At 40.4% G+C, this 20,807-nt stretch overlaps 1 protein-coding gene across 50 annotated transcripts in view; it reads left to right on the forward strand.

Annotated features, from left to right (window-relative positions):
- Window positions 1-20,807, forward strand: part of ANK2 (ankyrin 2) — a 559,252-nt gene that overhangs the window by 471,095 nt on the left and 67,350 nt on the right. For 36 of the 50 annotated variants that reach the window (XM_043545376.1, XM_043545385.1, XM_043545351.1 and 33 more), the window contains 3 exons: window positions 4,732-4,876; window positions 10,406-10,508; window positions 11,193-11,296. In XM_043545376.1, coding sequence (XP_043401311.1) covers window positions 4,732-4,876; window positions 10,406-10,508; window positions 11,193-11,296 — 352 coding nt within the window. Of the gene's footprint in view, window positions 1-4,731; window positions 4,877-6,742; window positions 6,755-10,405; window positions 10,509-11,192; window positions 11,297-15,828; window positions 15,871-20,807 lie in introns of all 50 variants that reach the window. The other 14 variants (XM_043545358.1, XM_043545363.1, XM_043545370.1 and 11 more) reach the window with 4 other exon arrangements.

The following is a 20,807-nucleotide window of genomic DNA, read 5'->3' on the forward strand; positions in this document are numbered from 1 at the left end:
GTACAGATGTCCACCCTAAACAATTAGAACTAATTGGTACCACTGTTGGCAGTTGCAGCTCAGACACCAAAGTTTGAATGAGTATGGAGAAGGGTCATATTTTGGAAAGGATGCTAGGGGGATGAAAGCTGGTAAGGTTTTGCCTTTGTTTCCATTATGGATGGAATGCTTGGCATGATTGTAAGTTTTTAGTTTATTTGAAAAATCATTTGAAATTCCTTTTAAACAGGTTTCCCTTGATATCTTCCAAGGTTTAAGTAAGTCCTGTGGTTTATATTGTCACATTCTCAGGAAGCATTGTTTGACAAAAGACCGGAAATATGCAACAATTAAATGCATTCTCTTGTTTTCTGTGAAACAATGCCCAGACTCTTTTTCTTTCAGTATTACAGATGGCGTTTTAAAAGACTTTGTAGTTACCCTTTAAAGATTTAGGTGTGCGTATAGATTAGATGGAGATAGACAGATTATAAAAACGCTGATTTTATTTGTTTTTGGATGTCAAATTTTCAAATGTTTTTATTTAACAGCTGGAAATAATGCTTGACCAAGCTAGAAAAGTTCAACTGAAATCAAACGTTAAGCTCTTTATGAAAACAAATACCAGCATTTCTGTATTTATGATTAAGCAGTGTTCATTTAGCCTGCTGTTCTAGTTAAATTGAGCAGAAAAGATGACACATTATCTCGAGGATAGATGTTAACAATAATACATTGTCACTATATTTTCCTCTCTTCTTTGCCTTTGTTAAACTAATCAGATTTGCATATTTGGACTGCATATCATAGAGGCATCCAAACTAAGGCCACATGGCAACTTCACTAAGCTCAAAGAAAATTGCAGAATACAGAGCGCATAAGAGTGCTGTCTCCTTTGATATTAAGTTGTAGTCTCTGGAATGCTGCAGTGCTGCTTCTGGAGCTGAGCAAATTAAGGTGGAGTATCACAGCTAGGACTGGTAATTTTTTGCAGGTCCTATCTCGGCATTAGAGTTGCCGTCTGCTTCATTTGATGCCAGTGCAGCTCTGAAATGAGAAAACTTGGAAACTTCTGCAATTTGTAGACTGGTATTACTGGTGAGGGCAACATGGTGGATCTCTGTGGCCTGCATTTAACACACAGGGACACAATGTAGTCATGGAATACCACACTAAGGAGTTGGGAAAGAGGATGGAAAGATGTCAGGTTAAATGAGTATCTTCACTGAGGCTGGCAGAAACCATTCTCTCCAGTATGGAGATGGATCACACTGGAAATTTATAAAAAAAAATGGGGGGGAAACTTCCATGTGTCACGTAGCGCTGTAAGTTCAGTTATGGTGATTCTCCTGAGAAAAAGAAGTTATTCCTTCATGCATGCATTCTGTGTGAGGGACCCTACTTTCTACACCTCATTTGGTCCCAAAAGCACAAATTTGTTCACTTTCAGGACATGTTGTAAGGTCCATCTGTTTACCCAGCCTTTGGGAGAGAAATGGGCATGGTACTGGCCAATACTTGTGGTAATGGGGGCTAATTTAGGTTTTGATTTCACCTTCGGTGAACTATTTTTTATGATGAGTAGTTGCTCCTGGTTCATTTTTTCACCGCCTGTGTGATTGTATTTCCAATTTATGGCAAATGGGCATGGAGCTTCTGAGTATCAGTTACCGTGTTTTAAAAAATTGAATCTTACGGGTGACCATGCAAGGATGCTTGTTGTCAGGACTGACACAATGTCCTTTGGAGTGCAGTTTGAATGTCTGAGAATTCAAATGAGGACTGACTTGTACCTGTCAGGCACAGGGCCAAAAAATGTACCTTTCTGAGTTGAAACCAACAGTTTGCAATCAAAAGAGAAATTGTCTCAGCATCCACTGTCAGTCCAAGCATCTAATGTAGCTGTGGATAAAGGAACTGTCACACTGTCTGGAGTGGCTTACGACCCTGATTGCCTATTTCAGGTCAGATTATCAGAAGCAGGGCCGACAACCCAAACTAATGGTATGTTCTGTGATTAGACTTCACCAAGCCAGTAACCAATGTGAACTCCCAGAGTACTACAGTATTCTTATAATAGAGTCACAGACAGTCCCCTTAAACATGCCAGTCTATCTGGCCACCCAGGGAAGCTGGACTATGTGATAAATGGTCACTTACACCAAAAATCACAAAATATTCTGGTTTCATCCAGTCCCAAGAGACAAATCACTCACCTGGGTAGATTTGCATCCTAGACCTCACTCCAAAGACAATGATGGTAACCCATTCTATAGTAAACTAACTAAAAGTTAGATAAGAAAAAGGATTGAGAGTTACGGAGAGGTTAAAGCAGGTAAAAATATATGTACAGGTGAGTCATAGTCTGTAACAGTAGTCCCCAAACTGTGGGGCACCCCCATGGGGGGCACACAAGAGGGTCAGGGCCAGCCCCCACGGTGGGGGAGGGCAGGAAAGAAGCACCTCGCTTCCAGCCCTTCTCTGCCCTCAGATCAGCTATGCCCCTAGCCTCGCTCCTCCGCTAACCCTGGTCAGTCCCCAGTCCTGTTCTGCCTCCAGGTCCAGCTCCTCCCTCCCTCTTCCTCCCCAGCCCAGCTCTGACCCCAGTTGTTGCTCCACTCCGCCTCCTGGGCAGGTCTGCCTCTCGTCCCAGTTCCTCCCCCATCTCCAGTTCCACCTCCAGCTCTGCCTTCAGCTGCTGGGGAAGCCTTGACTGTTCAGTCATGGGGGAGGTGGGCATGGATGGATTCCATTACTGGTAAGGGAGGGTGCAAAAGTTTGAGCACCATTGGTCTATAATTTCAAAAGGTCTTGGAGATGTAGTAGTCTCCCAGTTTCCCAAAAGTCTATTAGGGCTACATAAAGGAATTCTGGAATATCTGTCGTCTTGTTCAGTTATTCTGCCCTGTTAGAATCCAAACAGTTCAGAGATGAATAATTTTTTCCTGACAGGTTTCAGAGTAACAGCCGTGTTAGTCTGTATTCGCAAAAAGAAAAGGAATACTTGTGGCACCTTAGAGACTAACCAATTTATTTGAGCATAAGCTTTCGTGAGCTACAGCTCACTTCATCGGATGAGTTGTAGCTCACGAAAGCTTATGCTCAAATAAATTGGTTAGTCTCTAAGGTGCCACAAGTACTCCTTTTCTAATTTTTTCCTGTGTCTCATAGAAAAACAACTTGACAGGTCTAACCAAGTGTGCTCTTTCTTTGATGATGGAGAGAAGGGAATGCATTTAGGGTCTTTGATCTCTGATCATGATACATAATGACCATTTGCTTTGCAAAGCGCAATAATTAGCACCTTCCTGTTACTGTCCTTCATTTGCATTACACGGCTTCTTTCTGTTTGGTGAGTCACTTAGATATAGGGATATACAATGTCAATGTGTGATACTACATTCTAACAGTATTCAGATAAGTGATAACTACGCATGCAACATCCCATTAGTTTTCATGAGGTTTAAACACCAAACACATTTGAATCTATTTAACAACCACTTTGATCTATACCAGGGGTGGGCAAACTTTTTGGCCTGAGGGCCACACTGGGTTTGCAAAACTGTATGGAGGGCCGGGTAGGGAAGGCTGAGCCTCCCCAAACAGCCTGGACCCTGCCCCCTATCTGCCCCCTGACTGCCCCCCTCAGAACCTCCAACCCATCCAACCCCCCTGCTCCTTGTCCCCTGACCGCCCCCTCCTGGGACCTCCCGCCCCTAACTGCCCCCCCGGGACCCCACTCCCTGTCCAACTGCCCTGTTCCCCATTCCCTCACTGCCCCGACCCCTATCCACACCCCTGCCCCCTGACAGGCCCCCCGGGACCCCACCCAGTATCCAACCCGCCCTGTTACCTGAGTGCCCTGACCCCTATCCACACCCCTGCTCCCTGACAGGCCCCCCCAGGACCCCACCCCATATCCAACCTGCCCTGCTCCCTGAGTGCCCTGACCCCATCCACACCCCCACCAGCCCCCCTCTGGGACTCCCATGCCTATCCAACCCTCCCTGTCCCCTGACTGCCCCCCCCCCAGAACCTCCGCCCCATCCGACCGTCCCCTGTCCCCTGACTGCCCCCTGGGACTCCCTGCCCCTTATCCAAACCCCTCCCCCCACCCCCTTACCATGCTGCTCAGAGCAGCAGGAGCTCGCAGCCCCGCTGGAGCCAGCCACGCCGCCCGCACTGACCATGAGGAGTGGCGGGCCAGAGTGCTGGCAGCGCGGCACAGCGGCGTTGCTGCAGGGGAGGGACCAGGGGCTAGCCTCCCCAGCCGGGAGCTCAGGGGCCGGGCAGGATGGTCCCGCAGGCTGGATGTGGCCCGCAGTCCGTAGTTTGCCCACCTCTGACCTATACCAATACACAAGTGAATTGGCCTGGCTTCCAGCTGTGAGCGTGCCAGTTTTTAGCTGACACCTACCACCTTGGTAGCTGGCTGGCATCAGCGTTACAGGAACCAAACTAAAAGGTAATCTACAGAATGATACAGAAATTAGTCCTTCAGAAAATCTGTAAAATGGCAAAAGATGGAGGACAAAAACCGATTGCTTACTCATCTTGATTTTGATGTGGGCTTTATCCTGCTTGATGTGCCGGTTTTGTCAGTGTATATTAATTGCTCGTAATTTGCAGTGTGGTGTGTGTGGGAATTACCTTCCAGTTATTTGTGCCATCCCGCTGACATGCTACCCCAATCTGTAAATAATGTGGGACTTGTGAGTTTACTGATCTGTGTGGATTGTGTTTTGTTTCAAGGTGATGACACAATGACTGGAGATGGAGGAGAATACCTTAGGCCAGAGGACTTGAAAGAGCTAGGTGATGACTCTTTGCCCAGCAGCCAGTTCCTAGATGGTATGAACTATCTGAGGTACAGCTTGGAAGGAGGCCGATCTGACAGGTATTTTACCTGAAAATTATATGCTTGTATGATGAGTTAGAGCATAATTTTGTTGAATAGTTAAGCTCTCTGCACAGACCTTCTCAATGTCTTTAATTCAAAATAGCTATGTGATATGCCTATTCTCTCTCATTTCTATAATTATTGTCACTTCTTAGAAGAAAGGAGTAGTCAAAAGAAAGTCATGAGAAGAAAACTACCAGGAACCAAATATATTTGGTACTGGGGAAAAAAGTTTACAACTGGCAGTGACCTAATTCTCTTGTACGCTAATACTGTACATGGTCCTAACAGCTCAGAGGGCTTAAGGAAAAGTCTGTCCATGATTCATGGTAGGGTGTTAACCAAGGGCATGGTTTGAGAATAAAAGCAATGTACCATCCTTCCTTGTTTTACCCACAGAAAGGAGGAGTGATATTGGCTATGTGGCAGTGTCAAAGAGTTATCCTAACCTCCAGTTGGCACAGAACAGGTGGCTCAGAGTTAGGGAATAGTTGGCTGAGATATTTTAGTGCTTCAGTAGGATGCTCCTTTCTAGCCTGTGTTACCAGCCACAGCACAGAAGGAGAAACCTCACTGGGGCTATCTTGCACAGACGGGTGTTGTAGCTGGGGTGTGCTAGTGCTTAGGGAAGTGTACCATTATATTGTAAAACCAAAATCAAAAAGAGTAATAGCCCTTTACACTTTGAAAGGGTTTATTGTAATTCACATCAAGTCAGTGTAATCTACATTACAATACAGGGCCCAGTTTTCAAACTTCAGTATTTAACTAGTGAGCATCAATGCATAATCAGGTCCCCAAACTGACAGACAGACATCCACATTTCTAATTCAGAGTTAAGTGCCCAAAGCGGAAAATGGGTGTCGAAGATTAGGCATTTAGGTTTGAAAATTACAGTGTCTAGTATAAATTGTTCATGTCATTTCCAAATCTAGTGCATTCAGAGGTGGTATTTCCTTCAATACTGTCTGTGTCAAGATTTTGGCCACACAAATTGCAACCCATGCCACTGTCCAATGTAGTATGTTATTCCAGCACCAAATAGGATCTGATCCAAAGCCCAGTGAAATCAGTAGAGTTGTTTCAGTTGACTTAAATGGTCTTAGGATCACTCTTGGAACAAAAGAAGCCAGGAAATGACTCAGATTGTGTCATAAGATATCTAAACCCCTAAGCATTTAGGCCTTCCAAACTTGGAACCTTTGCTGCTCCAGTAAATCCAAAGAATCCTACAACACAGTGGTTAAAAAAATCAAAAAGCTTTAATAATAATCTGCTGGTGGTGATGATTTTTTTTCGTCTTGATTTTCAATGAGGTGTATAAGAAGGCTCACATAGATTGATGCTGGGCTAGATTCAGTTCTCATTTATGTCAGTGTTAATCTTGAGTACATGCATAGATCTCAGGGGATTTACACTAGCATAGTTGAGACAAAAATCTGGCCCACTGTTTGCAATATGAAAATTATTTCCTGGTCCTGTAGCAGATCTGTTTAAACTGAAATGCAGCAAAAGGACATTCAGGAAGAAGAATCAAACAAAAATGTGCATTTTCCCATGTCCATCTTTATGCTGCTCTTTCACTAATACACTAAGGTCATATTCATGGGAATTACCTCTAACACTGCCCAAATAAAGTTGCTTTGCTGCAGTACCTGAATCAGAGATGATGCAATGCAATAGAGATTTCATTTTTTTTCTGCTCTAACAAATGCAGCACAGCAAATCATTTAAGCTGCCCATTTTCATGTATTATTATGCATTTAAAATTATATTTAAAAAGCTTATATTTTTCTTTTGTAACCTTATTCCCTGTTTATTATTTCTCTCTCCCCATTATTCTTTTTAATATGCTTTCATTAGCACTATGCCCAGGTAGGTATTACACAGCCTGTAAACAGTGTCATCCCCAGTACACTTGTGCAACACCGATCACTATCCATCCATTTTGCAGGCCTGCTGATGGGTCTAGGAGACTTATGTACTGGAGTTGTTGTTTTTCACAGGGCCAAATGAATGGCATTGCTATTGGAGTTAGGTATATTCTCAGACAAGAAAGATGACCTGGTATATAGTAGCATATAATGATCTGTCAGCTAACCTAGGTTCAGGAAAGGCTCAGGTTTGAGATTTGGTGTATGACCTCCACTCCTCAACTTAACTCAAACGTATCTGCCATGTCAGATGGGAAAGATTTCTATCCATAAGTGGGGATCTATTAGGGAATGTTTCCAAGACTGGTTTATATAAAGTTGCAGGGGGCTCGAGTAATTTTCACAGAGTGCTCAGGCAACAGAAAACATTTTGTATTTCCCACACCAGGTGTCACCAGTGGTAAGTGCTACATTTATCCTCTCAATTGGTCACTAGTGGGGTGAATGGAGTCCCAGTGATCCAGTGCATCCTGCAGTCGTGAATTTGGCAACATTATCTGAACAACCCATGCAGAGAGTCTATGTTTTAGTAGATTTCCTAGAGTATCTTGCCTCTTATTTAGTGTAACTTTATGTGACAATATTCCTAAAAGCTTACCAAAAATAATAATTAGTGTACGTGTCTCTTAATCAGTTCTGTTCAACACCGCTTCCCATTAATAATGAGGTCTTGGTTCCCATAAGCACCCTTGGTTCTAGGTTTACACCACTTAGTGTACCTCAGCACCAGATGCTTTAGCAATCAGGTTGTTCCTTATGTATGCAACTGATATAATCCAGAGAAAATGAGGAATGCCATTTCAGTATTTGTCTTAAACCAAATTTTAATGGAAATGTTATACTCCTAATTCATCACAGACCTCAGTCACATTTTTGTAACTATCATGTCTCTTAATAATGTCCATACCTTCAATGTACTGGGCATGTATTTATGAACATGTACCATTCACTGGGCATGTTGTGGGCAAATTGTAGTGCTTGTAATAGTAATGTCTCCTAACCACAGGAGAAAGAGGACCAAATCACTGCAGGATATGTCTCTGCTGCAGCTAGGAGCCTCCCAACCCAGGTAGACAGACTCACACTAGTGGGGCTTGGGCAAATGCTCTAAAAATAAAAGTGTGGACATTGCAGCTCCAGTGGAGACTCAGGCTAGTCAGCCAAGCTCAGACTCAGGGGTTGGCAGGGCTTGAGAGCTCAAGCTGCCAGCTGAGCGGCAACATCTACGTTGTTATTTTTGTATGCTACTTCGAGCCCCACTAGCGGAAGTCGATCTACCCAGGCTGGGAGGCTAGATCCAAGCCACAGCGTAGACATACCCTTAGAGACTAGCAGTAGAGCCTAGTACATGTTTCGTTTCAATCAGTAGTGGTCTGCTGAAACCTCACGTTAGCTGAACAGCAGGACCTATGATCTGGATGGCACTGTAAATCAGCTGTGAATGTTTCAAGCATTAAAGCAAGTAAAGGATAGTGGTAAAAAATAGGGTCTGCTACTGATGTTTAATTTCTGATATAGGAATGAATATTTACTGAAGTAATGTTATTATGGAAAACAAGGTGTAGCACTACAAAATATCTGCCAAAGTAACATACTTTGTCTATTCAAAATGACCTACAACCAAGGCTTTATACAGTACATTTTATTTAAAACAAGTTATACATGGACTAAAATGCATGAAATCCTAGCCCCATTGGAGTCAATGGATGTTTTGCCATTGCCACTGCCTTTGGTGGAGTCAGAATTTCATCCAGGGAACGTATAATATCTGCAAAATGCCATATATCACCCTTGCTCAATTCTGTTTGCCCACTCATCGGGGTGAGTAATATTTGATGACGTGCAAATGAAATATCATTCGTTTTTTCACCATCATTATCCTGGTCAGAGTGGGTGAGAAGGTATTCTGCACTAATTTTCATGGCAGTTTTCCAAGGCTGATATTCATGTAATATTTTCATCATCTTTGTTACGATCAATTTTGTACAATCCATTCAATATGGCAGACATGCAAAGGAAGGGCATTGGTAGCTCTTTTAATTTTATGTATCTCTAATGTAAATGCGCCAGTCCATTTATTTGTAAAATACAGATACTGCACGAACCGATTGGATGAATGTAATTATATACAGTGTCATTGAACAGGAGCTGTTGCTGCACTATTTTTGTCTGACTTCCAATACGTTTACATTTAATAGTACTTACTTCAATCTAATGTATATAATGCACACTTAATATTTAAAATACTTGAAAATAAATTATCCCATTTTAAACCTACAAATATATTGAATTCTTATGGTACATCCACAATTAATTAGAGTAGAGCTCTGATTAATAGAGACAGATGTAAATTAACCACTAACCAACCAGGAGTAGAAGGAAGCTTCCCGTACGGGCATGTTATTTCAAAACTATCCGTTATGGGGTTTCTTCCATCTTCCTCTGAAGCATCTGGTACTAACCATTGTCAGAAAGTTTATTGGGCTAAGTGGCCCACTGGTCTAATCCAGTTCGGCAGATCCAGTGTTCTAATGTTTCTACATTATCATGGACAGTACCCACGCAAGTGCAATCCATGAGACCATAGCTAGTTCCTAAACTTACATGTAATGTGTCCTTAGCTACATAGAATAATAACAAGAAGTACACCTACATGAATATACATGATACCTGTAAAATCTGAAGGGGTTTGAGCTGTTGATTTTTTGCAAAAAAAAATCCCCCCAAAAAATCCTGTATTTACTGTTTTTAATATGTAAAGGGCAAAATTAATAGTACTGTGAGGCAGAACCTCCATATTAGCTCGATATGTCTTTGTGTGCTAGGGTATCTTTGTTTTGTTTTGCTTTTTTGGATTTTGTTTTGAGCTAGCAGATATTGCAATTAAGTTCTGAGCTGGGCGCTTGGAAGCAGCTTATTATTGCCTTGCATCTCTCATTGCTACAGCAACCAGTTTTCTGTATTGCTGTGTGTACGTACAAAGGAACCTGTGCTCACATTTTGAATTGCTGTTTTAGAGATGCTGCAGGCATGCAGGAGGCACTTTGTTTTACACAGGAAGCATGTGGCTGTCCACAGTTCACCTTGCTGTGTACCTTCCAGGGGACAAAACTGAACCTTACTCATTTATAATTTGAGTCAGAGAGAATGGATCAGAATGAAACTTCAGAGGGACTCATTTCGCTTCTTGTCAGATATTTGCATCTATTTTTTCCTAGACAGTTCACTTGTATTATGGAGCAGGAGAGAGAACTTGTTCAAAGAGCCTCAGCAGGAGTTCCTGTTTAGTATAAAGGAAGGAATTAAGTCACATAGCTAATTTAAAGCATTGGTGGATAGAAAATAAAGTAGATTATGATATAGTTTAGTCTCTTGCGTTCTCCTTTTAATTAAATGAGGGGAGTCAGTCAAAAGACTTTGGTTCAGTGCTCAATCAGAGACCCACAAGACTCTATTTTATACTTCCCCTGGAAGTTGCATTATATTTGCTAATAGCACGCTTTTTTCACTCTTCCGCTTGGTCCATCATCCCATTTTCACAATACCTTCTCTACTGCTGATATATTGCCATGGCATCCTGCCAACCTACCAGCCTGCGGTCCTTCAGTTCAGACAGGTCCCACACGTTGAGCCATGCCTCCTACCTGAGGGACAGTGCCATGATTGATGATACAGTCATAATACCCAGCCACCAGGTAAGACCTTTCTCTTTATCTTACTGATCAGTTGCACAATATGCATTTATTTTAAACATTCAATTTTGGAAATATGAAAAAGAATCCCTGTGTGGAGTCTGTTAACTGTACAACGTAATGTGTGCTGCAGTATTAATATTACCATAAACTTGTCTAATTTCAAACTGCTATTAAATGAACTAGCTTATTGTATAATACTAAAATATATTCTGTATGAACCAGAAATGTGTGAATGCATCTACAGTACATCTTTATAGGGCTTTCCATTGTATTTGATTTTTTAGCAATGTTAATAGGCATGGGGTCAAATGTTGAATTGCTGTAAATGAAATCGAAGGAGCTTTGCTGATTTACACCAGCTGAGGATCTGGTCCACTATTCAGAGAGAAGATTTTTGAAGAGACAATCAAATTATTGAAAGAGGGGTAAATCTGGTCTCTCCCAGTATTCCTGTTCACTGGGGCCAGTAATATTTGTGGTTGTTTAGAAAAAGCACAAGATGTTACAATAAGATGCTTGTAATACTTTGATGTCATTATTGCTCATTTTTATTTGTTGCCTTTTTTAAAGTGTTAATCATTTGCAGCCCTGCTATACAAAAATAACTCTTACTTATGGTTCGTTTGGCTCATTGCTTTTAAATATGAAAATACAAATTAAATAAGAGTTCTTTCGCATGCCCAGGTATCAACTCTGGCCAAGGAAGCTGAAAGGAATTCGTATCGCTTAAGCTGGGGCACTGAAAATTTGGACAATGTGGCGCTTTCTTCAAGCCCTATTCATTCAGGGTGAGTAACCTAATCCATTGATATGTACTATGAGGGTCAGAAAAACAGAGAGAGAATAACTGAGGTCCCAGCTGCTTGAGCTAATGCTTAACTTGGAGTTGAATAATACTTCATTACAATCTAGTATTTAAAAAAATTGTTATAACCATTCAAATTCAGCCAGTCAGAAGAATATGAATATGGGCCCGATCCATTGACCACTGAAGTCACTGAGAATCTTTCCATTGACTTCAGCAAGCATTGAATCAGGCTTTACATGAGGGATTTTGACGGATTACTACATAAGAACAGCCATACAGGGTCAGACCAAAGGTCCGTCTAGCCCAGTATCCTGTCTTCTGACAGTGGCCAATGCCAGATGCTTCAGAGGGAATGAACAGAGCAGGTAATCATCAAGTGATCATCCCCTGTCGCCCATTCCCAGCTTTTGACAAACTATTAATACCCCACCCTCACCCCAAAAAATGCTTGGGGTTTTTGGAGAGAAAAAGCATATCATGCCTTTTTTGTTTTCACTAATAATGGAGAGCAAGGGCCTGATCCTGCCACGTGATGAGCACCTCTTGTGAGGTCATTTGACATCAGTGAGAGTTTGAGCAACTTTGAGCCCTCAGCACTTCACTGTGTCAGGCCTTGACAGAATGAAATTGCAAAGAAGTGAGAGAAGGGAGGCTGAGTGAACTGTGCAAGTGCTTTTTACAAATATAGTAAACTATGCCCCAGAACAGCAATATGTAATGAAAGCTGTGAAAAAATTCTAAAAATCACCAGTGCTACAACCAGAATCTTAAGAGACCGTCTCTTCTAATGAAGATTATCTTTCTAATAAATAAAGTGAATAGTGGTTGTTTGTGTGATGCAAAAATCCAGCACAGTAAGTTATGTTTATTGCTAATCAATTAATGGTCCTCCAAGTAATATTCAAGCAGCCTTATGAACGTTTTGGTTTATACGTTCCTGACCAGTTGCCTTCAGCTATCCCCACAACTGAGTATTTTTTGTTAGCATTTTTATTGGCACCAGTTTGGTGAAACATGAACAAGACAGAAACTAAATAAACCAGACCTGGCCAAATCAGGGTTTATAAATGTTATCCTGTGTGGGCAAAAAAATTGGGGGCTTGTTTGCTTATTTGCTTTTTGGGATCAAAAATGAGTAACCCTGAACACTTATATCTAGAAAGAGAGTGTGTCAAGATTTAGATTTGAAAATTATTTTGGTTGATAATTCTAGCAATTGGTGCCAGATAAGTAAAGGTCTTTTTTCCAGATGATGTATATTACTTTTCACTACACTACAATTGAACTGTCCAGTGATTGCAGGTGATAAGTTATTTACTTTTTATAACAGTGTTTTCACATTCTCTGGGGCTTGATCATTTCACACTTTTGTTCAAAGATTAATCAGTGATTCCTTAGATCTTTTGTATGACCAAGTCTGAGATCCAGGGTCAGGAAATTAAATGTAATAGAAGCAACTGCCTCTGTAAAGCCATGGGGAAAATAATTGTATTTAACAAAAGACAGAGGTAATATTTGGTATTACTATTCTGTTTTTGATTTATACTGTTAATATACCAATAAAATATAATACTAAAGGAGCCTTCAAGAACCAAAATCCAACCCTTGAAAAATGCCCCATGAAAGTATATTCTTACCTTCCACTGACTTATCGAAAGAATTAACTTATCTTTTGTATGTTAAAGGGACACATTGGATTAAATCATAGTGTTTAAGAACCATGTGTGCTTAACTGAGTTCTAGGATTAACATCTTATTTTAAAACTGAAGCAAATTTAAAACTCTACTTTTCTCTCTTAATGCTGTTTGTTTAATTATTGCATTTCACTTAGTTAGAACAATGAAAACAAATTTGGCATTTACATTATTTTCCCACTACCTGAAGTCATTATTAGGCTATCATACACTGGCTGATTGCTGCAATATGTGGCTTGCAAACACTACAGGGAAACGTTTAAATCACTCAAGAAAACTTTTTGTTTGCAATTGGAAAACAAGTGTGGTGGAAGCATTGATTTTAGGTTGTTTAAAGCATGGGGCTTTGTCCCAAGACACCACAGAAAGAAAGACAAGACACCAGGAGTGTGATTTAACTAGGCTATAACTTTATTAAATAACACACTGGGAATCATCTGGCAATAACTTGTCCAGTGCAGGTTCTTCCTGCTTTGTATGTGAGGGAGGACTGCGGTCAGCCCTCTACTCCGCCCCCCCCCCCCCCCCCCCGACACACACACACACACACTGAACGTAGACTCAGGTGATGGGATTCCACCCTCCTTTCATATGAGGATTAAGGGGGTGTGAAGAGTCGTTCTGTCCTTGCTGTCCGGGACATTAGGAGCCCCAACCTCATTCCCACATTCTCCTATTCTGCTTGTAATCGTGAAAACCGAACTCCTATTAACAAGCACCTGTACTGGCTATCCGTCAAATTGTGACAATGTGAATTTTACAACTTACCCTACCCACCAGATCCCTGGGCTGCAGTGGGGAAGGCAAAAAGCCCATCACATTGCCCAGGCCAATATGGAAGTGAGGGAAAGATTCCTTCTGAACACCAAAAAGATGACTGGTATGCTGCCCACACAGGCCTCAAAATCCACAACCCAATGGAGGGAGAGCTGTCCTGAGGGTGCAGAATGGTACTCTTTAGCAAGAGGAAGGGCTTATAAGCCCTACTTTGGGTGCATACGAGACAATAGGTTTATATTGGGCCCTTCTGTCTAGCCAGTCAGCCAAGAAGCCCTCCTCCTCAAGATGAGAGGCTGAGTGCTCACAGCAAGGAGAGGAAAAAGGGGTGTGGGGCATTCCTTAAATAGCAAAAGGTTTTTTCCCTCCTGGCCCTGATAAAGTATCTCACAACTTAGGCTGTGGAGGGTGTGTGTATGTATTTTAACCATACATTTGGGGCACATTTACCCAACTCTGTCCTTTTATAGGCTTATCAATCATATGAGTGAAGAACAACAAAACAAAGGGCAGAGATTCTGATAGCCATCTTGGAAACAAGAAAACTTCCTCCTCCTGTGGGAGCTGACACCCCAATAGTGTGCAATAATTTAGTGTAGAACATTTCCCAATTATTTTGCAGAGTTAGTATTCTCTTTATATCTTAATAAACCGGCTTAAAGGGGAAAAATATTGCCATATTATAATTTTCCGGCAGGAGGACATCTAACCTCCATTGGAGACAATCAGAGTATCCTGCTCATTAGGAGACATGCATGAGATGACATGCTCAGCAAAGTTAAGATTGTTTCAATATGTTAGAGACTCTTGGATGCTGTAACCGATGAAAAGGCAAAGACCTATCGCTTTTCTGGAAATGCCAGAAAATATAGTCTTTATTTTTTTTAACTTCCTTTCTCTGTGTTAGGAGAGATAAAGGTTTTGGACAGGTTTATGCAGGTCTCTTTAAAGAGTTTTAGTCACACAGTTTACAGTGAGTTTGTAATCTCATTGTGAAAGGGGCATAATGTTTTCATTAGGTTGGAAAGTGAAACACTGAATTTGAAGATCTCTTTCCATTTGCAGTTTTTAGATATTGCTTGTCAATAGCACATTTTTGTATCTTTTTCATCTATCAATGTGGTTTGTAGCATTGAATGCAACTGGTACAGTTTTAAGGCACGGTACATATGCAAAATTGTTACATTGTACTTGTTTTGTTGGGTTTCGGTGACATGCAAGCAACTCCAGCTTTACTCTTCTGAATTAAGTGATTACCAAAAATCTTCAAGACAAATGTGTATTTAACAGTTGCCTGTTAAATTTAGTTAAATTTATATTACAAACAAACAGAGAGGCAATGTGATCAAGTGGTTAGAGCATGTGGTTAGAGCCAAGAAACCTGGATTCTATTACCTATTTTGTTATTAACTTGCCCCTGTGATCTATGGCAAATTTCCACTTAGGGTTTTTCTACCCAGCAATTTAGTGCACTGCAAGCCAGGGTGCGAATCTACGGTGCACAAACTGACCATGTGGACCCTGTTACAGTGCACTAAAAATTCCCTAGTGCACTTTGGTCTACTCCCATTTCAAATAGTAGTACGGTAAAGCACATTATAGAACTTTTAGGACCTGGTAGCAAGCTCTACATGGCCAGTTAGTTCATGGCAAGCTAGTGCACAGTAGATTCACACCCAGACTTGCCACACATTGAATCACTGTGTAGACAAGCCCTTAATCCCTTTGTGCTTCAGTTTCCTCTCTGTAAAATTGAGATGATAATGCTTACATTTGATATATAAAAAAGCAGATCCTCAGATGAAATGCACTGCATAAGTAAGTGCAATGTATTATTTTTATTATTACATATACACATACATTTATTAAGTAGATATTCTGGAAATAGAAGTCTGATTGGTTAATAGACAATCCAAATGCATGTGTGGGGTTGTGTTAGTGAGTTTACCCTCCTGGAAACATTACTTCCATCAGTGGGACTGAAAAACAGTAGAGAATCAGCAGCTGAAATTGACAAATAATTAGCGTTATCATTCTTAGCTGCCTGTCTGCAAAAAAGGAGATTGGATCATTGCTAACAAGGTAAACTAAATAAATTTAAAGTGTTGTATTTTGAATCCCTTAAATTGTTTCCCTAGTGTGACATTCACTTCCTGGAAATAGTTGTGAAAACAGGACATGGCAGGTAGCAGCTGAGAGTCTTTTTCAAATGTACAAAATTAAATGATATCAGAATACACTGATGCCTTTAACAGGTTATTTAAAACAAAACTCAGGTGTGTTTCATTATAGGCAAAGTTTTGCTGATGTCAAAAGAAGTAAATGACACTGGAGACATCCATAATAAGAAAGTGATGTCAGAAAAGTACATAATTGACCATATAATGTATTATCGGGGACATAAATGGTTAGAAGAATAAGTTTAAAATGTATCACTCTGTGGGGGAATGAAAGGAGGACCAGAAACATGCTAAGTTGGGGTAAGCTGGAGGACAGAAGATTCATGATAGGAGACTTGAGAAGAGACGGTTGCGATGGAATCTTAGCTCTTATGGAATTGATGTCACCAGAATCTCTTGATGAAATTATATTTGAGACATGTAGATACAGAGTTACTCATGTTACGCTGTGGGCCCAATTTTCAAATTTGAACACCTGAACTAGGGAGCACAGTCCCTTATCTGGGTTTCAGATAAGTATTCAGGACTCCAAATGCCCAATTTAGGCACGTGAGTGCCAACCTGAACACTCCAATTCAAAACTGGGATTAAGGCACACATGTACAGAGGATCTGATGACATCCTAAATCATTCTAATTTTGCTGTTGTAGTAACCCGTGGTGTTTGTTTATGCTTATATCCCAAACTTACTTTATCCTCTCCTCATATATGCTGTATATAGATATATATACAAAGTTATATATTTAAGTCAAAAACCTCTTCTGTTTTCTTCTTATATTTCACTTAATCCATTCTTTTTTTTATGCTAAATGATCTATTCTGTTGCAGCCGCTCCTCTCCATGTCTTGATCATGACAACAGCAGGTGAATGTCTGCATAATTCTGTTAATATGTGGCTCCCCCTCACCTTTTTCATCCTTCTCCTTATTTACCTCACTTCAGGATGCTTTAGTATGTTTGTCCACTCACCCTCGGAATGGCAGTTAAACAGAGCCCTATTTTCCCCACCTACAATGTGTCCCTTTTCTCGTTACTGCGTTACTCCCCTTCATCAGAAAAATGCTTGATACAAAAAGGGTAAAATTGGTCCTATATTCTTAATTCTGTTTGATTTTATTGATTTAAATTGAATCCTTCATGTTGGTGCCAAGTGCTGCACTACGTGACTGATTAAATTTTGCTGAGCCACTGATGTGTTTGGTGCTGCACAGAGAATAGCAAATGATGCAATCGCTACCTGAAGGAGATTGTAATCTATTAATAAACTGAGGTCTGATATATTCATTGGAGATATATTCCCTTCATTTTTTTAAAACATCACTGTAATGGCAGTTGAAAGATACTTCTAAATTCTCAGATGAATAAAATTATTAGGAAAGTAATGAATCACAAAATCATTTTTAAAGGGTGCACACCAACAGGCCTGCTCTTCCTTTAGCATAATAAAAGTATTATCATCAGTGAAGGGTACATTACTGTATGCAAATTCCAATTGTTTCCAGATGCCTTGCAGCTAGAGCCATGTTTTTTGTCCTCCCAGAATGTATTTTCCCCCCATACTATATATAGCTCAGTTTTGACCTGATTCAGCACTCACTGAAGAAACTGAAAAGTCTCCCATTAACTTCAGCAGGCATTGGGGATCAAGGCCTTGATTCTTAGTGTCTTTGAATGCGACCTTTGGATCAGTTTTCCTGTCCAGTTTTAGACTTGAGAATTGCTGAAGCAGCCTGATAAAACTATTTGTTTCTACTTTTTTCACGCTCTGACTAACTCTGAATGCTGCTATCTCCTTGTTTCCCTGTTTCTTATATTAGTTAAGATGCCTTAGAAAATTTCTGAAGTGTACCTATGGTGGATATAGTTCAGTGATGACTGTTATTGTTTCATGCTATATGATGAGAAGCATGTGCCTTACTAACTCAATTGAAGAATCATTTCTGAACTGACTGTATAATGAGGGTGTATTGCTTTTGCATTTTCAGTTTTTATGTTCGTTTTAACATTAACCACAGCCTGTTTTAGAAAGACTCTTCAGGGAGCTGTGTTTGCATGGCTGTTCAAATGGTTCTGCAGACAGAGATGTGCGGCTGAGCCCCAGCAATCTGGTATTCATTGCTATCTGAAGAGACTAACTCTTAGCAAACAGTTTACAAACCAATGACACTTAGCAAAGCCCCAAAATAATGTCTTCTCTTCCCCCAAATAAAGGTCTAGCCATTCTTTATTTCCTTGTTTATTTCTCTGCTGTATTTTTAAGTGGGCACAGAAATAGTTAGTTTACATGTTATTGTCATACCAAGAAAATCAGACCAGGAAATAACTTAGGGGTTGTTTACGTGAACATTTAATTTGCAGCAAGCCAGGCTGTGAATCTTACCCCACACTAGTCTGCCATGCAGACCATGCTGATGGACACTAACAGTTCCTTAGTGCGTTTTGACCTACCCTGCTTTGAAATCGTTAGTGCATGTCAGTAGGGTCCACATGGGTAGTTCTTGTGCAGGAGGCTAGTGCAGGGTAGATTTACCCCTGAGCTTGCTCCAAACTAAATGTTCCTGTAGACAAGCCCTTAGTGTCACAGCAGAAGGTGCGCAATACAAAGATTCCTTGGAACCGCATCTCAGCTCTTCATGTTCGCAAGGTAGTTAAATTGAACACCATGCATTTTGTATGATTCTTGCAAATGAGACTATAAAAAAAACCAACAAGCTGACAAAGGTTTGGTCTGTTTTGTGTGGAAAGCTTTGCAGACATCTTGTAAGAGTAATGGGCTTGCTCTCATGGGCTTAGCCAAAATGACTGCTCTCCCTCAGTGGGGTAATATGTATATATTTGTGAATTGCTATAGGATCCTTTGGAATAAAAGGCCTTATGTAACTGGTAACTACTATCTCTTCCTTACACCACGTTAACGTTTGATTATAAAATTTTGGCCTACATATGTACTCGCATAATTTTGTTTGCATAGACCATTATTTGTGCCTTTTTAAAGCACGTTTTATAGGCAGGGGACAGAATTTACATACAGAAATCCCATTAGTCCCAAAGAGTTTTGTATGTAAATTCTGTCACATTTGCGTGAGTGATAGTGTTTGAAAATGGTGTGTGCAAAGTTGCAAGCACAAAGATGGAAGCTTCATTGAGGCAGCTTTAATGATCTGGACCATAAAGCTTGAATATTATATTTACACAATACTATGACCTACCTCTGTGAAGTATATAAAATTACCTTTATGGCTTTCATGCATCTCACATATCAACTCCTCCCAAATATAGTTCCAGTCAGTTAGGACCTACATAGTGGACAAAATTTAGCAGTTAAACCCCCGTATAAGTGAGGGCAACTTCACTGATGTCAATGGGCTGAATTTGATCCATTAAGTAGAGTGGACATTGGTTGGTCTCACCTGTAACTGTTCTTGCCAGAACAGTATGTCTTAGCCTCCTCCCATGGAATACCTAACTTACATCATATTTCCTGAAGAGTATTTGCTTTTCGTCCCTTTAATTGCTTTTCATCTTCTCTTCATCTTTTCATCTACTACAACTCCCCCTAATAAGGAGAATTTCACTATCTTGCCCTGAAACTTCCTTTTCGCTCTGATTTGGGCCATAACAAGCACTTGACATTTGCTTGCAAGCATGATTAATCCTAAACTCTAGGAAGCACAGCTTAGTAACTGTGCTGGTTGATCCAGTCCTGCAAGACTATATAGACTTTAGGGTCATAGCCTACATTTGCTAAGCTTCATTTCCAGCTTTTTTCTTTAAAACTTTGCCAGAAAATGAAACATATTCAAAAGTTGTCCATCCCTACCTCCAGGAAAGTTTACCTTCTTGTTAGTGCAGTCACTCTTGACACATGTATATTTTGACTTCATTGCTTTAACTCTTGAATTGCTGCCATCTTGGATCAGGACTCAATTAAAGTTTAAATAGAACATAATTCTAATAAAACAAATACACCTACCCACACTTAAGAAATACAGTTCCGTGAGATGTATTTATTACAGGAGGGATCTTTAAAACATGGTGTGTGACAGATTTCTTCAGCTATACACAGAGATGTAAAACTAGAAAAGATTCATCTAGCCCATTGCTGTGTTGATACAGGTATGTTTCTTTCAGTGTTTTGTGTACTCTAGGGCTCAAAAGAAGGCATTCCCATCACTCACTTGAGAGAGATCTTTCTGAAAGAGTCTTCATGGTTAGAAGTTTCTCTTATATTTGTATTAACTTGACGCCATTCAATTTCATCCCATTGCCCCGGCTATACCCCTCAATACCATCCTAATATCTCTTCTTTACTGTCTTTACACCCTTAAAATGACTATAGATATTATATCTCCCATATTCATCAGTTTCTGTAAATTAGTTTAGTTCTTTTGACCTTTCCCCATAAATCAATCTCTCCAGATATTCTCTGACTTCCCTTTTACAACATATCTATGGTACTGAATAGGCATGGACCCCAGCCATGAAGTTCAGGTTTGGGTATGAATTTTGACCCAACTCCTTTCAAGTTTTGTAAGCTTGGAATTGGGGTACCATTGTGCAGAGAGAGAGATTACTAAATGTGGATCTTAAATTTTATCCAGATTTTGATAGCTCTGCCCACTTCAATACTTAGGACTCTAGCCCATCTCTAGTACTAAGTGTCCAGAACTGTGCATAATATTTTAGGTATGATCTCACCAGAATCATACAGAAAGGTATTATTAACTCTCTAGTCTGTGAAATAATGCATGCATATGTCTAAATTTGCAAAGGCTTTTTATTTTGCTGCGATAACAAATAGCAAAGTCATACATAATTAGCTGTTCTCTATTACTCATA

Source organism: Chelonia mydas, chromosome 4 (genome assembly GCF_015237465.2).
Source record: "Chelonia mydas isolate rCheMyd1 chromosome 4, rCheMyd1.pri.v2, whole genome shotgun sequence".
NCBI classification, from domain to species: Eukaryota; Metazoa; Chordata; order Testudines; family Cheloniidae; genus Chelonia; species Chelonia mydas.